This window comes from Cavia porcellus, unplaced genomic scaffold (assembly GCF_034190915.1).
Source record: "Cavia porcellus strain 051 isolate PalLab524CR breed Dunkin Hartley unplaced genomic scaffold, mCavPor4.1 scaffold_32, whole genome shotgun sequence".
In the NCBI taxonomy this organism is placed as follows: Eukaryota; Metazoa; Chordata; class Mammalia; order Rodentia; family Caviidae; genus Cavia; species Cavia porcellus.
This window is the reverse complement of record NW_026947515.1, coordinates 12,215,210-12,231,908: the sequence shown is the minus strand read 5'-3', so window position 1 is coordinate 12,231,908 and position 16,699 is coordinate 12,215,210. Positions and strand designations below refer to the sequence as shown.

The window sequence follows — 16,699 nt, the reverse complement described above, 5'->3', positions numbered from 1 at the left end:
AAAGGCTTCTAGATAGAATAAGGAAATTCAGTAATGTAGCTGGTTACAAAGTCAACACTCAAAAATCAATATTCCTTGTCTCAAAAAGACACACACACACACACACACACACACACACACACACACAAAGGCCGGGCATAGTGGTGCACTCCTGTAATCCCAGCACTTGGGAGGCTAAAGCAGAAAGATCACTGTAAGTTCCAGACCAGCCTGGTCTACAAGGTGAACTCAAGACCAGCCTGAACCACATGACAAGATCTTGTCTCAAAAAGACAAACAAACAAAAACAATAGCCTTCTTGTACACAAATAACAAACTCACTGAAAGAGAGAAATCACGGAAACAATATCTTTTACAAGGGGTTGGGGGTTTAGCTCAGTGGCATAAGCGCCTGCCTTGCAAGCAGGCAGTTGTGAGTTCGATCCCTGGTACCGATAAAAACGAAAAAGACAAAAAAAAAAAAAAATATCTTTTACAATAGCATCCATAAAAATGAAAATACCTAGGAACCAATCGAACAAAGGATGTAAAAGACCACTGAAAATTATAGTAGAGGAGACTGAAGATATTAGAAAATGCAGAGATATCCCATGCTCTTGGGTAGGAAGAACCAATACTATGAAAATGGTCCTACTTCCAAAACTGTTATACAGATTCAATGCAATCTCAATCAAAATTTCAATACCATATCTCACGAAATTACAAGAAACAATTGTAAAATTCATCTGGAAGCAGAAGAGATCTAGAGGCCAGGGATTTAGCTCAGCAGCACAGGCATCTGCCTGGCAAGTGCAAGATCATGAGTTCAATCTCAAATACAAAAAAAAAAAAAAAATGGGATCTAGAATAGCAAAGGCTGGGCTGGGGTTTTAGCTTAGCAGCATAAGTGCCTGCCTGGTAAATGCCAGGTCGATCCCTGGTACCAAAAAAAAAAAAAAAAAACACTATAGAATAGCAAAGACAATCCTGGGCAACAGATGCAAGGCAGAGGGCATCACAATCTCTATCTTGAAATTATATTGTAAAGCCACTGTGATAAAAACTGTGGTATTAGCAAAAAAAAAAAAAAAAAAAAGACCCAAAGGTCAGTGGAACAGATTAGAAGATGCAGAAACAACTCCAGACATACCAAGCCACTTTATCTTTGATAAAGATGTCAAACATTCACTAGAAGAAAGACTGCCTCTTTAATAAATGGTGCTAGAAAAACTAACTCGACACATGCTGAAGATTAAAACTGGAGCTGTATCTTTCACCATTCACTATGCCAGAATCAGAATGGATCAAAGATCTTAATATCAAAACAGAAACATATCTGCTGGAAAACCCTTGAAGACATTTGTATAGGCAAAGACTTTATGAACAAAACCTAGATCGCACAGGAACTATCACAAAAAATCAATAACTGGGATCTCACCCTACTGAAAATCTAGCACAGCATGAGAAACCACCACTAGAGTGAAAAGACAACCCATAATGTGGGACAAAATGTTTTCCAGCTGTTCCTCAAAGGGTTACAATCGAGAACATATAAAGAACTCAAAAAAATTAGTCCTCCCAAATTTAAACACCCAACCCAAAAATGGGCATCTGAAATGAATACACACTTTTCAGATGAAAAAATACAAACAGCAAATAAATACATGAATCAATGTTCAACATCACTGGTCATTAGAGCAAATTTTTAAAAACACTGAGATTCCACTTTATCCTTTAGAGAATGGCTACTGTCAAGAAACAAGCAATAACAAATGCTGGACAGGAAGGAACTCTTCTCTGCCACTGGTGAGAACGCAGACTGGTGTAACCACTGTGGAAATCAGTGTAGACATTCCTCAAAAAAACTAGGATTGGAGGTCCCATTTGACTCAACTATTCCCCTTCAGGATATCTTCCCAAAAGAATTAAAACATCCTTTTCACAGTGAATATGTGAGCCCATGTTTACAGCAGCACAGCTTATAGTAGCCAGATCTTGGAAAAAACCTAAATGCCCAACAACTGAAAAATGGATAAAAAAAGATGTGGTATTTTTTTTTTACAATAGACTACTACTCAGCTGCAAAGAAGGACATACTGGAGACTTTACAGGCAAATGGATGCATCTTGAGAACATATTCATTAGTGAGACAAGACATGTATAAACACTATACTGTCTCATTAGTGTGAGAAGCTGAAAAACATATGTGAATACATATGTGTATAAAAGTAATAGTTAAGATAGTTATACTACTGACTTCTGAGTTCACTGAAGAGAAAGATCTGTGCTTGTATTGTTTAGACAATTGAAGGCAGACGTCTTGTGCTGTGGGTGAATGATTAGGGGATGACACTGCAATGTATGTACCACTGTTGCTCCCTGATAAACATGCTTTAAAATTTTGTAGGTTTTTTTTTCTTTTTTTTTTTTATCCTTGGAAGTAAAATGGATTTGGAAAAAAATAAAATTGGCTGTGTAGATGTCTTCAAAAAACAATGATGTGAGTTATCTTATACAATAGAGTACCACTTTGCCATAAAGACAGATAAGCTTGCATAGTGTGGTGGTGCACGCCTGTAATTCTAGCACTCAGGAGGCTGAGGCAGGAGGATCACTGCAAGTTCAAGACCAGCCTGGGGACCAGCCTGGGCTACAAAGTGAGTTCAAGGCCTGGTTGAACTGCACAGTGAGGTCCTGTCTCAAAAACACCAAAAAAGGAGCTGGGGATTTAGCTCAGTGGCATAAGTGTCTGCCTTGCAAGCACACGGTCATGAGTTCGATCTCCAGTACCAACTTTAAAAAAAAAAAAAAAAAAGGAGTGAGCCATGCAGCACAGTGTAAAGCTTCTGGGTTCAAACCCCAGCACTGGATGGGGGAGGAAACCCTAGGATTTGCCTTTAAATATTTGGACAAGGTAAAATTCTTAATGCACCAGGCATGGTGGTGCACACCTGTGCTCAGCACTCAGAGGAGGCTGAAGCAGAGGACTGCCACAAGTTCGAGGACCCTGTCTTTAAAAAGGATGGGGGGGGGGGCGCGCTAGGATTTAGCTCAGTGGCTCAAGCACGTGTCAGGTTATAAGTCCCTGGTACAAAAAAAAAGCCAGGCATGGTGGTGCACTTGGGAGGCTGAGGCAAGAGAGTTAGAAACCAGCCTGGGCTTCAAAGTGCCCAACACCAACTTGAACTACATAGGGAGACCCTGGGCACCCTCCACATCCTGAGGCTAACAGTTCAAGGTCACAGGACACAGGCCTCTCCACTGGCAAAATAAAGCCTCCTCAGAATTAACCAGAGCACCAGCTGAGATCACCAGCACAATGCGGGACGATGTGTGGCCCAGGTCTTCCCACTACAAACCAATGATAATCAGGCCTCAAGATGTCTGCTCAAAATGTAATTGTCGTCAGGCAATGTTCAGAAATGAGCAGATCTTTAACCAAAATGCCTCAAACAAGAGCCTGAAACAACATTCATACACAGTGCAAACAGAGATACCTCCAGGCCTCAAGGCTGAGGGAAGAAAACCCCCTAGATGCAGTAGGAAGTTGATACAGTAACTGCCTATTCACTTGGCTGTCCTGCCCAATCTTGTAAAACCAGATTTGTAGGGAAGGCAGACGAGAGTCTTTATCTCATTTTGTGTTGCACCCCCATTGTCTAGGAATGCACACCACAGAGGTGTCTGACTACATGCTTGTGTTACCCTGACTTTTGAACCGTTGTAAAGGTGTATCATGAAAACCTGCTTTTCACAAACTCCAATTAAAGACAGAGCCGAAGACACCAAGATGTCCCAGAGTTAGCTGCCAGAAACGGAGAGGATGGGAGACAAGGTGTCAGAGGACAAACAATAGCTTCAGAGATGCTGCAGAGCACAAAGCCTTAGGCCATGAGAGGAGGAGGAACAGTATGTACCAGGCAGAGGCAAGAGGTTGGACAAGAGTCTGAGGTCCAGCAGTGGATATAAAGTGCAGGAGAAGAGTACAAACAGGGAGGGGGCAAGTTCAACCATCCTGAACGTAGCACACTGCCTCTACTGGACTCTGCATAAGCCTGTTTGCCCAGAGGAGAGACCAGACAAAAGGAAATGAGTGGGCACCACAGAGAGGCCTGGGGCCTGCAGAGAACTGGTATGTACAGGTCCCATCTAGAGATGGTGCCCAGTACTGGCTCTGACCCACTGTTGCCTGGCAACAGTGCAACCCTGACTGCCAAGTATTCTGATTTGTCCATAAAGCTGCAAGTGTGGATGGCTATGCAAGATCTCCTGATCTTAATGTTGGCAACTATATTCGACAAAATGGTCTCCCAAAGATGACCACATCCTAATCCTGGAACCTGTCTGCAAATGTAAGACTACATAGAACAGGGGAATGAAGGTGGTACAATTAGTTTCTAAACAGCTGGTTTTAAATAGGAAGACAGACTGAAGTCAATGTAATCACAAGTGTTCTTCAAAGTGGAAATGCAAGGTTGGAGAATCAGAGTCAGACAGAAGCTGTGAGGTAGATGAGACTGATACAGCTGGCTATGAGGACAAAAGAGGCATGAACCAAGAAATCCAGATGGCCTAGACCAATGGTGGCAATCCTGTGGCACACGGCCACAGCAGAGCCCCAGCCAGCAACCAAGCCAAGTAGCCCCAGCAGCCAAACATCAGCTAATAATTGTTTAACTGCAGTATTGGCACTCTGTGATGAATAAATGGGTTTTGGGTTGCAGTCTGGACACTTGGTTTCTAAAAGGCTCACCGTGGAGCTGGAAATATAGCTCAGAGATGGAGCTGGGAATGTACAGCACCTACCTGGCAAACATGAGGTCCTGAATTCAATTCCCAGTGCAAGAAAAGAAAAGAAAAAGAGAAAAAGTTCACCATCACTGACCTAGAAAGTGGACAAGGTAAGGAAATGGATTCTCCCTTAAGAGCCTTCTAAAAGAATGTAGCCAGGAGATGATCTTATTTCTCTCAGACCCATGCTGGATCTCTGGCCTATACAGCTGTGATGTTCTAACTAGCAGTTTATGGTCAGTTGATATAGCACCAGCAGGAAACTGACGCAGCAATAATCCAGTGTGAACATTTAAAAAGAAGCAAAGTACATACAGCTAAACAGAAACTTCTATAGTCTTCTATTTTTTTTTTGTCTTTTTCCTTTTTATCGGTACCGGGGATCGAACTCACGACTGCCTGCTTGCAAGGCAGGCGCTTATGCCGCTGAGCTAAATCCCCAGCCCCACTATAGTCTTAATGTACCCACAGATTTTCTCTAGTCCAGACATGGAAGATCTGAGAGCTGGGATGATCTCCTCAGCACCCAGCACAGATCTACTAACAGTGGCTCTCTGGTATGTCTCAAATTAATCAGGATGAACCTTTTCCTTACCACGTGGTCATAAACTCTCTAGGAATTTCTGGAAAATAGAGTTCTAGTTCCAAGGGGCAGGCTCATCTGCAGCACCAACCCATCACCAAGCTGTCACACTGAACCTAAGAAACTGGCCTAGATGAGAGGGGGGACAGAAACTCCGCCCAGCTCTACCTTTCTCACTTGCACACTAAAGAGTGAGGGCTATGAAGGTTATCTAGGAGAAGCTTCAGCTGCTCCCTCCCTGCCCCACCCTGCATCCCAGCACATACATCAAAGAACTTAACTTGGGGCACTTTTCAAATGTGTTTTGTTTTGTTTTGTTAAACATAGTCTCACTATGTAGTCCAGGTAGGTCTTGAACTTTCTTATGTATCCCAGGCTGGCCATGAACTCAGTAACCGTCCTGCCTCAGCCTTCCCAGAGCTGAGATTACAGGTGTGCATCATCACACCCAATCAGGAAGTGCAGTTTTAGATTCTGTTAGTACTGTCTGCTGTGGTCATCACAGTTCATGGTGTGGGAAGGAACCTGACTGGCAAGCTTGAAAGAACAGATAAGAACCTGATTTGCCAGCTACATGCCTAAGAACTGGCAAGGAGGAGTACCAACCAGGTGGATGGTAACGTCTCCTCCTGCCCTCACCTTTTTTACACTCTGCTGAATTACCCTCTTCTCCAAGGAGGCTCAGAGGTGACAGTCTCTCTGGGCAGCCCATCCAGAAATTTAAGAGCGCTCAAAGCCCCAGCATCCACACCTCATTACTCTTCTCCTTGATTCCAACTTCCTCCCACCTTCCAATTCCTGACACTCCCATAGGCTCCCCTGAGCACTCAATTTCTCAGCCCACACAGACCATTAGAACTGTCTGGGGCACTTCTAAAAATTACCGACTCCACCCTGAGTGGTCTGGGGTAGGGCTCCTGCAGAAGCATTTTTTAAAAGCTTTCCAGACCACGTGATTTTCAGGTGCAACCAGGGATAAGACTTGCAGGATCTCAGGGTGTCAACTCTAAACTTCACAGCAAGGCCCTGCGGTCTCCCACACACAAAGCTAGATTCTGGCCTCACTTCACACCTGGTCTGTGCAACTTTGATATAGCCACTTTCCTGGAGCCAGCCCAGGATAGGCCCTCACCATCGGAAGATAGGAAGCACTTCACTGTGCAGCTACTGCCAGAGGGCTCCTTTCCCCCACATATGGTACACACTCAAGACCTACCTTAGCAGGGCCTGGTGGCAGCCCCCTGAAATCCTAGCAACAGGAGGATCACTGTGAGTTAAAGGCCAGTCTGGGCTACACAGTGAACTCAAAACTAGCCTGAACTACACAGTGAGACCCTGTCTCAAAAACAACAACAAACAAACACACAACAACAACAAGAACAAAAACACTCTCTTGTTCTTACAGCCAATAAAAACACATCCTACATGGGGATGCTCAGTGATAGAGTTCATGCTGTGTATGCAAAAGGCCCTGGACTCAATTCCCAGCAACCTCCCCGCCACAAAAAAAAAGTCCCAAGGCTGTTGTTTCATCAGAGCTGGGGATGTCTGGCTACCTCAGTCCTCACTACACCCAGCAGGCATCCTCAGGGCAAAGCTGCTTAAAAGCCTGCACATACACAGGTGGGCAAGCACAGACAAAAACACATTCTCTCTCTCCCTCTCTCTCTCCCTCTCACACACACACACCCCTATACCACATGCAGGCCCACATCAAGCATGCTGCCTCCAGGTCCCTAAATGTGAAATGCCTGCCCATCTGCTTTCCCACAAAAATAAAGAAAGGAGTCATGTTTCTTCAAGACAGAGCTCAAATTCTTTCTTTTCTTTGTCACCTTTCCTAATTTTTAGATGCTTGTTTCTTCATTCTTGACCTCTTGACAAATCAAAATCACTGTAAAACACGTTGCTAGTCTGCTGTCTCACAAATGTTAACTTTGCATTCTCAACTAGATTAAACTCAGGGTGACAAGAATCATGGTATTTCATGTACACCCACTAGTAGAACTGAGACCATATACTGCATATTTTTCAAGCTAACAAAGACCTCAGATATTCTCCTCTACTGTCACGAAACTGTCCTCGAAATGTCCATCTACAAGCTCTACATCTCCTCACTGCCTCTCTCCTACAAGTGTCATAAAACCCCTTTCTCTGATCATGGTTCCCAAATATTTTGATCCAAAGTAGAGTGGTTAGGTTGGGTGTGGTGGTGCATGCCTGTAATTCTAGCACTTGGGAGGGTGACCCAAGAGGATCACCCAAGTTAGAGGCCAGCCTAGACTACATAGTGAGCTCAAGACCAGCCTGAACTACGCAACCCTGTCTCCAAAAAAAAAAAAAAAACCACAAAAACAAACATAGTAGAGCCATTGTATTCCCAGGACAGCTCTGGATATCAAACATGCACACAGAGGACTTCGCTTTCAAAAAAAGTGAGAATCACCTTTAGCCTGTCAGCATTCCTTCATTGCTATGACTTTCGAGGGTAAGATAGAGTAGGGGGCTGTCATTTAATAGCAATGTTTTGCTCACATTCATTTTTTCACATCAGTCTTAAAAAGTCTACAAAACTAGTCCAAACTTCTAGGGCCTCCTACAAGAGCAGGGCAGGCACCAACACAGAGAGCTGTTTACCATTCTCAGATCAAGACCTGCAGGCACTTTTCAAGCCTTGGGAAAGTGCCCAAACCCCAGCCTCTTTGGGGCACTACAAGACCAGAGAAAACCACCCACTGGCCGGAACTCCTGTGTTAATCACCAAAACAGGGAGGAGACACTTTAAATTTTCACTTGCATACAACTTTTTAAATATACCATGTTCATCTGCACAAATGTGATCATTGTTTTAACACTACTACCAGAGCTTTTTCAGTGGTTTTTTTTTTTTTTTTTTTTTTTTGGTACCAGGGATCGAACTTTCGATCTCATGCTTGCCAGGCAGGCACTTACACTGCTGAGCTAAACCCCCTGGCCTCAACAATGTGGTTCTGAAGCTGACACAGATGGCAGCAAATACCAGCTGGGACACTCTCACTGGCTGTATACCCTGGAGCAGGTTACTGACCCCTGAATCTTGTTTATTTTCAAATGCAAAAAGAGAAAGGACCAGCACTCCAGATCCCGTGAATTTTTGGACAACCTACACTACATAAGTGAATTCAAAACCAACCTGTCTCAAAAAATAAATAAGAAAGTAAACAAATAAATAACAAAAAGAGAAATGGGTCAGGAGTGGTAGCAAATGCCCATAACCTCAGCACTCAGGAAGCTGAGGCAGGAAGATCACTGCAGGTTCAACACAAGCCTTCAGTGTCTAATGAGTTCAAAGCCAGCCTGAACTACATAGTGAGACTCTGTCAAAGAGAGGAGAGATAAGAGAAAAGAGAAACGAGAGCTGGAATTGGTGGCACAAGCCTGGCTGCTTTCAAAAGTAAGGCAGAAGGATCACACATTTGAAGACAGTCAACTTACTGAGATCCTGCCTGAGAAGAAAAGATAAAAAGTGCTGGGAAATAACTCAGCGGTGAACTGCTTGCCCCGTTTATGCAAGGTCCTGGGGTTCAATTCCCCAGTGAGGGGGAGGGGTGATGCGTGTGCTAGGCTTTTTATGATCAGTCTGGAAAACAGAATAGTGGTCCATCCCCAGTGGTCCATTGAGTAGGCTGAGACCTATCACCACCAACAACAACCACCTCTTCCACTTATGTTTCCAAAAGCTGCCTCAACAGTGAGCCTCTTGCCAAGTGCGTGAAAATGAACTCACTGCTTTTTTGAAGGCCACTGACATCTCACATTCCCTCTAAAGAGGATAACATTTCTACAAACCCACTGAAGTTATAACCACAATACAAACACCTGGCCAAGTTTCCTTTCCCAATGTTATACCACCATCTTTACAGCAATATGTAGAAGCACTTCAATGGCAGAAAGGAACCATCATTCTGAGTTTCCTCTGCATGGCCAGGCGGTACTGGATACCTACACTAATCCCCACCACCAACTAGTGCTGGGGACTGAACCCAGGGTTTTGTGCAGGCTGGGTGTGTGATCTACCACCAAATGCTTAATGCCTTTTCTGCCAACCCAGATTGGCAGCATCAGTAGCACTTGAAGGTTGGTTAGGTCTTGCCTACTGATCAGAAACTCTAGGATATAGCCTACCAACGTACTGACTAGCATCCTTGGTGATCTAATCCATGCTAGGGTTTGAAAAGCACTGTGAACTATTCCATAAAGTGGTCATTACTAGCCCCATGTCAGAGAAGAGGAAACCAAAGCTCAATGATTGAGGTGTCCCAAGCCACTCAGCCAGGATGTTCATTAGCACCCATATCGGATTCCAGGGCAATCTTCAACACAGCCTTTGTAGCCAAATTGTCTGTGCCATTTGGTACTCAGCTACTGAGCTGCTTCAGTGTGACATTACCACAGAGAGGTGGGAGAGGACGGATGCAGGCACTCAGAAGTGATTAATTATAAATGCTTTTAAATCCACATCATGCATTAGCCCTAAATGGCCAGTCATCCCCCAGGATGAGCCTATTTTCCCTGTGCTATTGATCAGTTGGGTCACATGAAAAGGAGATGAGAGTCCCTTTATTTACAGCTCTCTGAGTGCCCAATTTCATGCACTACTCTTTAACAGAAAGAGAAGTTACCTGTTCTGTCTCTAAAACAGGCTTAAAACTGCAACACACTACACCTAGACCAAGATCAGCGAAAACAAAACCAGGAAAAAGCCTTTCAGTATGCAGAAAGGCAGCAGATCCAGTACCCAGGAAAGGTGAGAGTGAGTCACCAGAAAGAATCCAACACATATAGAGAGCACTGTAACAAGGCTGCAGATCTGGTTCAAAGGAGGCTGGACTGTTTTAGTTTTTTGTTTTAATCAAACCCTAAATCTAGCCTCTGTCAGATAAACTGACACACTAAATTACTGACATTCAAACAACAATGCTTTCATAGAGCCTATGGTTAGAAGAAAACCAGAAATCTCATTCCAGTTCCCAGCCATCTAAATAAACCTGACAATGCTTTCAGGTCACAGATTTACCCCAAAAAGTAATGAATATCCATTATTCTCCAGCATTTTCTATGGTAGCTGCTAGAAGAAAAGGGACTCAGATCTGGAAATCACATAGACCTCGGTTTGAGTCCTGGCTATGCCAAGTTCCTCTCAGATTACTTAACCTCTCTTGAGTCTCAAGTTTTCCATTCACAGATGAGTGGTAATCCCTGTTATATGCCAATGTGAAATTAAAATGAATTGTTTGTCTCTCTTTTGTTTTCTTAAAGACTACTGAAACAGCTTTCAAAAGATTTCTGAACATGAGCCAGTTGTGATGACACGTAATTTGCAAATCCTAGTACTCTGGGAGATTGAGGCAGGAGGATTCCAAATTTGAGCCCAGTTTGGACAACTTAGAAAACTTATCAAAACACTGTTTCTACACAAAACATTTTACGTGTCAAGCCTCAGTTCAAAGGCCCTGGGTTCAGTTCCCCCAGAACCATACTAAATAAATCAAATAAAATCAGAACATGCAAAGTATCTTATCTGGTACAGTCAAGCATAGTCACAGAGGGAAGTGATTGAACATATATTTAACTGCATGCAAACTTATTTCACTGTATTTAAATTTCTATTTTTAGGTACTATGAACAAGCTCATTAAGAAAAATATTCCACTAACTTACTAGAAAGCTTGTCAATTTTCAAAAACTCAACAGATGAAACAGTCATCTCACAGCACATGACAAAAACAAAATGTGCTCTCTACTCTTGATGCTCTTAACTGTATCATTCCACATCCCTTGTTAACCTGGCGTACATCTCTTTACACCTGTGAGACTCAGTTTCTCAAATGAGGACACAGGTTTAATAATATTCTAAGCATTCAACACACCCGTTCAAACCCCAGTCTCATCACTTACTGTGTGATCCTGAACATACAGGCTCTCGGCTTCCTCATCCCTAGAAAGGGAAATGACACCTGTGCGACTGGGTACCTGACTGCTGGATCAATAGCAGTGGTTTATGCAAGACCAAAAGACAACCGTGGAGAGCCTGTAGTAAAGAATCAATAAAAATGTGTTCCATTGCCACAGGTGTACTTATTACAGACCTTTACCAGACATCTATCCTGTGTCACAGACTGAGTTAGCCATTAAAGAAGACAAGGCAACCACTGGCCTCAAAAATGTCAGTGTCAAAAAGGTCCCAGACACACAATGCACAAAAAGCTCAAAATGACATGGAATGGGGAGGCTAGGATAGCTGAACAGGATCCCAGTGGAGCTGGCTGGCAAAGGCCTGACAGAAGTTTGTGTAACAGAACACATGAGTTAAAGGAGTAAAACTACATAATTCCTCCTCTGTGCTTCAAACCTTCAAATTCAAGCACTTTGACTTCAAGACTCTGGGTCACCAGGTACATATGCCATAAAATAATTCACATCCCATCCACATGATAGGAAGGCTCTGAGAAACAGTAAAAACAAACTGCCTGTAAGTTTAGAAAATTTTAAAGGTGTGGCCAGGTGTGAAGGCACACCCCTGTAATCCTAACACTCTAACACTGAGAAGGCTAAACCAGGAGGATCCACCTGCATTTTGAGGTCAGCCTGGACTATAGGGTGAATTCATCACACTGTCTCAAAAAAATAAAAACACAAAAAAAGGAAAACTTTATGGTGGTCCCAAAAGTACGACAGTGACAATTCCATGAGTTTCATGAAATACATTTTCTTAGCACTTTAGACCATAAAGAACTGGAAACTGCCAGTCCACCTCATAAAAAAAGGTCTTCCTTTTCTTCAGGGGGAAAAAAAAAATCATTAAAATAAGAGTCCCAAACACTTTTCAACTTTTGTAGGAGCCTTATCAGAATCTCAACTCTTAGGAAATCCACTCATTGGAAAGAAGGATTATGAAAGAAGGTTATACAAGTGGCAGACGTATTTCTACAGAGGATTTCTAAAAAGGATGGGTCATTTTTCATGACTCCATACAGCATGCCAGGTATTACCACTTGGAGAGATCAATAAATTCCATAGGACTATCCAAAATTGTTCCTAGTCCAAGAACTTGTAAGATGTGAGCAATCTTGATCCATGCCTTATGATAATCTACCAAACTATTAACAACAAATAGCTACAAAAATGAGACTGGTAAGAATGAGTAGCCCAATTTTAAAACTTGAAAGAAAAAAAAACTTTAATAAAAGGCACAGTGCCTTCCTGGCAAGTTCGAGGTCCTGAGTTCGATTCCCAGTGTCAAAAAAGAATTGTGTACAAATATAAAAAACAAAATGCAGATAAAGATGATACGCACATCTAGGTGGTCTCCCCAAAACAATAATTTGTCCAAAACTAAGCACCTGAACAAGTACCATTCAGAAACAAATTGAGTCCCTTTTGGTGTTCATTTAAACACAGAAGAAAACTTAATTATCAGTGTAAACTCAATCACTGCTGTGCAGAATTTAGTATGTGATTTTCTCAGTAGCTATCACTCCATGTTTACAGCTACAAGATGCACATTTTCTGCCAAATTTTCATTATATTACATAATGGAGGAGCATGAAAACAATTAAAATTGATCTTTTTCAATCATTTCAACCAGTCTCTTTCCCAAGCCACATTCTGGAGATGGAAATAATTCATATTTCTCATCTGTTCCTGCCTATTTTCTTGTGTAAACATTAAAAACAGAAGGCAGGAGGTTGGAGGGAACCCTGAACATCTCTCTTTTAAAACAATAATTAGGTGTGGTGAAAAACCTTGGAGACTGAACTTCCAACTGTGCCACTGCCAGAGTATTGGTATATGACCTTGGGCAAATCACTGCATTTCCGGACCTCAGTTTCTCTTGGTAAAAACCCGGTGATGGTTAAGCTCCTTACTCTCTTAAAGTGGACTTCAAATTCATCCCAAGTTAACACAACAACGAAAAAGCCGCCAAGGCAGATGACTGAGAAATGGCTTTCACAGGCCTTGCTGGGATTTCTAGGGAGCTCAAGTTGCCCCTCTGGAAAGCCACTGGGCCAACTTCGGGTCGCAAACAAAAACCTGTTGGCACCACCTCTGCTAGGAAGGCCCTACCTTTTGCAAACGGTAGACTCCCGCTCCGGGAGCCGCCCCAGGAGAAAGAGGAAGGGTCTCTTGGAAGACGCCGGCCCTACGCACCGTTTCACCCACCCCAATTAGCGAAGCAAGACCGCCAGGCCGGGTCTCTGCCGTCCCACGCGGAACAAAAGGCAGCTGGAGCCTGGCTCTGCCACCTCCGTCCCCTCTGTGCTGTGGGGGTGGAGGCTGGGGAGGGGGGAACGTAGTCCCCCAAGAGAGAAAGGGGGCCCCGCTCCAGCCCCAAGGGAAGGAACACAGGCCGAAATCGTGACGGGCAGGGAACCCCTCCGCCGATCCCTAGGGGAGGCCGGGTGGCTGTCCCTACGGGGGCGGGAGGAGACCAAGCTGGGGTCTGGAGGAAGGGGCGCCCGGTCCGGGAGGGGTCAGAATGTGCTCTGGGGAGGAGGGCGGCGCTGCTCCAATGTGAAAGGCCTCCTGGACTTGAAGTGGGCTAGTAGGAGCCTCCAACACCAAGGATATAAAACGAAGCGCTTCCCGATAGGGAAACGGGGGTCCTTTGCAGAGAGAAGCGGGATCCAGGTGAGGAGGGGGGCATGCTCCAGCCTGTGGGGTGGGGCCTGGCTGGAAAGAAGGGAGTCCCTCCCAGAATGGGTTCAAGTTGGGGCAGCAGGGGTGCACGCTCTGGGGGACTGCTGGGGTGGAGGCAGCTTGTGCCTCGGGGGTGTCCGCGCCTAGGAAAGAGGCCCCGCGCCCTAAGTCCCGCCCGGGAGCTCGAGCTCCCTGAGTGCCGGCTCACCTCCGCTCCGCCGCTCCGGCGCGGGTGCGCGGCTGCGGCCGCCGGCAGCGCCAAAAAAACCGGGACGACCCGAGTCCGCGGAGCTCCCGCTACAGCCGCCGCTGCCGCCGCGTCTGGCTCCGTTTGACACCCACACACCAGCCAACATGGCGGCCGGGAGGGGGCGCGCCGGCGGCGTGCGCGCGCCCGCCGGTCACGCCCCCTGAAGCCACGCCCCGGCACCCACCAGCCCCGCCCCTGAGACCCCGGAGGAATCCCTTCGAGGCCCCGCCCATTTACCCTGCTACCCTGGTCCCCCAAACCCACGCGCGGCCCAGCCTCTCCAGGCCCCGCCCCTCCCCGCATGCTCCCCTCCTGCACTCTGCGCAGTCCCGCACAGTCTCTCCTCAGTTACTTGTACCCTGCTTGGACAGCCTGCCCTCCGACACCGCCCCGCAGCTACGCCCAAACTGCCTGGACAACCCCTGTATCCCAGCCGCCACGTTAATACCCTAACCTCCTGTTTAGCAACGTTTGCTCAAACCCCCACAAAATGTTCCCACCCTTGTACACTTCCCACAACTCCACACACCACCGTCACCCTCACCCCACACTCACACCCTCGCCTCAGGCCCTACTCTAGGAATTTGCATTTGAAAGCATTGCGAAGAGGCTCCTTTTGGAAGGTGGAGACTGGATAGAGCCTGGGAGCTCTGGGGAGCCTCTGGGGCTCCGGTCACGGTTGATTTCTTATGCTGCAAGTGTGTGCGCTTTGTGAAAATGCTCATTAGATGTGTGCACCATTCTGTGTGTGTGTATGTGTTCAATAAACTATACCCCAAAAGTACTGTAGCGAAGGGCTCACATGCTTCACTAGGCAAAAGCGTTCTTGCACAAAAAAGGCAGAAACCCTTGATCACTGGGGATTTACACAAACAAAACAAATGCAGGCCACATGGTCATACACACACACACACACACACACACACATACACACAAAAGCAAGACAAGTGATCTCTTCCCATTGGTTACATCATCACCCACAAGGCATGTCTTATGTTCCAGGCTGTGTGCTGGGCCCAGAAAGAGACAGCCAGAACCTGGGGATCAGAATGGAGGCTGCACCTCAAAGCTCTAGTCAAAGCAGGTATCAGCAGAGACCCCCCACCCCCACCCAACAGCTGGGCTTGCAATAAGGCTAGAGGGTACCCTCTGCATCACCTGGGTAATATTAACAATGTCAAGCTCTGGCTTCAAGGAAGCTGCTCATAGAAGTCCTACTCTGCATGCTCACAGAGAGACCCTTAACAAATCACTGTGCTTCTCTGAGCCACAAATTAATTTTCTCTTTAAAAGGCACCAGGTGGGTCTCAGAAGCTGTAATTGAACTGCTCTTGTCTCACAAAAACACAGTTAAATTGGGGAGAGGAGACCTAGCATAGCTACAAACCCATATGGCTACTTTTTACTTGAAAAGTCTAAGAGTGGAAAGTTCTAGATGCTAGAAGCCCTTCACTTCCACTATTCAATGTTGCTCTCCACCAGAGGAGTGAATTACACCTTATGTGTCTGCCTCTTGGCAAGAATTGTAACTTTGTTTTGAACTTGGTCAGCCAGATAAAGGTGGAAAGGTGTATACAGTCTCTTCCCTCCCCAACATAAAGTCATGGTCAATACTCCTAAAGACAGGTTAATGAGAGAAAAATGACATTTATTTAATCAAAGTTTTATAGGAGCTTTCAGAAATGAAGATCCAAAGATGCAGAGAAAGCTATTTCATGCTTAGTTTCCATGCAGAAATGTGATTGGACAAAAACAAATGATGTAATGTAGAGGGGAACCCAGCAAGGCCTGTCTGCTCACATTCTTTTTGGTCTCTCCGGCTTTCCTTCCTACCAGATATAGGCCAAGCCTCCTTTTAGAACGAGGGTCTCATAAACTATCAGTCAAGGTACACTAAGTCAAAGAATTTCTCTCTAGCCAGCTGCTATACAGGAACATGGAGAGAAGGTTAAAGTAACATGTTTAAATTTTGTGGCTATCTTTGGTGGAGAGTTCTAGTTTCTGTGACCTGCCTTGGGGCACAAAGCGGGACAAAAGAATAGCAGAAAAAGATTATAGAATCTGCTTCTGATCTCCAGTTCAAAGTTCTCAGCATGCCAAAGTGCTATACTTTGGGGTGTTGAGGAATATTTTTGGTTTTTGATCCTGGGGATTAAAGTGGGGCCTTCACACTGAGTTATACCCCCCTTTGGGGGGAGGGGACTTGAGACACTGTCTCACTATTATGGTTCAGGCTAGCCTCAAACTCGAGGCAATTCATTGTCTCACTATATTGTCAAGGTTGGGCTCAAAGTGAGATCATCCTGCCTCAGCTGCCCCCCACCCACCCAGTTGCTGGGACCATAGGGGTGCATCAACATGTCCACAAGATATACATTCTTATTGTCCACATTTTAAGTGGAAAGATGCTGGGCTTGT

At 45.0% G+C, this 16,699-nt stretch overlaps 1 protein-coding gene across 5 annotated transcripts in view; it reads right to left on the bottom strand.

The window, feature by feature from the left end:
• The window catches only part of Epn2 (epsin 2), a 96,053-nt gene extending 81,660 nt beyond the window's left edge, over positions 1-14,393 (bottom strand). For 2 of the 5 annotated variants that reach the window (XM_003465224.4, XM_003465225.4), the window contains exon 1: positions 14,240-14,380. Coding sequence is in view for 1 of the 5 variants with exons in the window: in XM_063241724.1 (XP_063097794.1) it covers positions 14,240-14,387 (148 nt within the window). In the remaining 4 variants the exon portion in view is untranslated. Of the gene's footprint in view, positions 1-11,289; positions 11,423-14,239 lie in introns of those variants that run through there. The other 3 variants (XM_063241724.1, XM_063241723.1, XM_063241722.1) reach the window with 3 other exon arrangements.
• Positions 14,394-16,699: the final 2,306 nt, after the last annotated feature.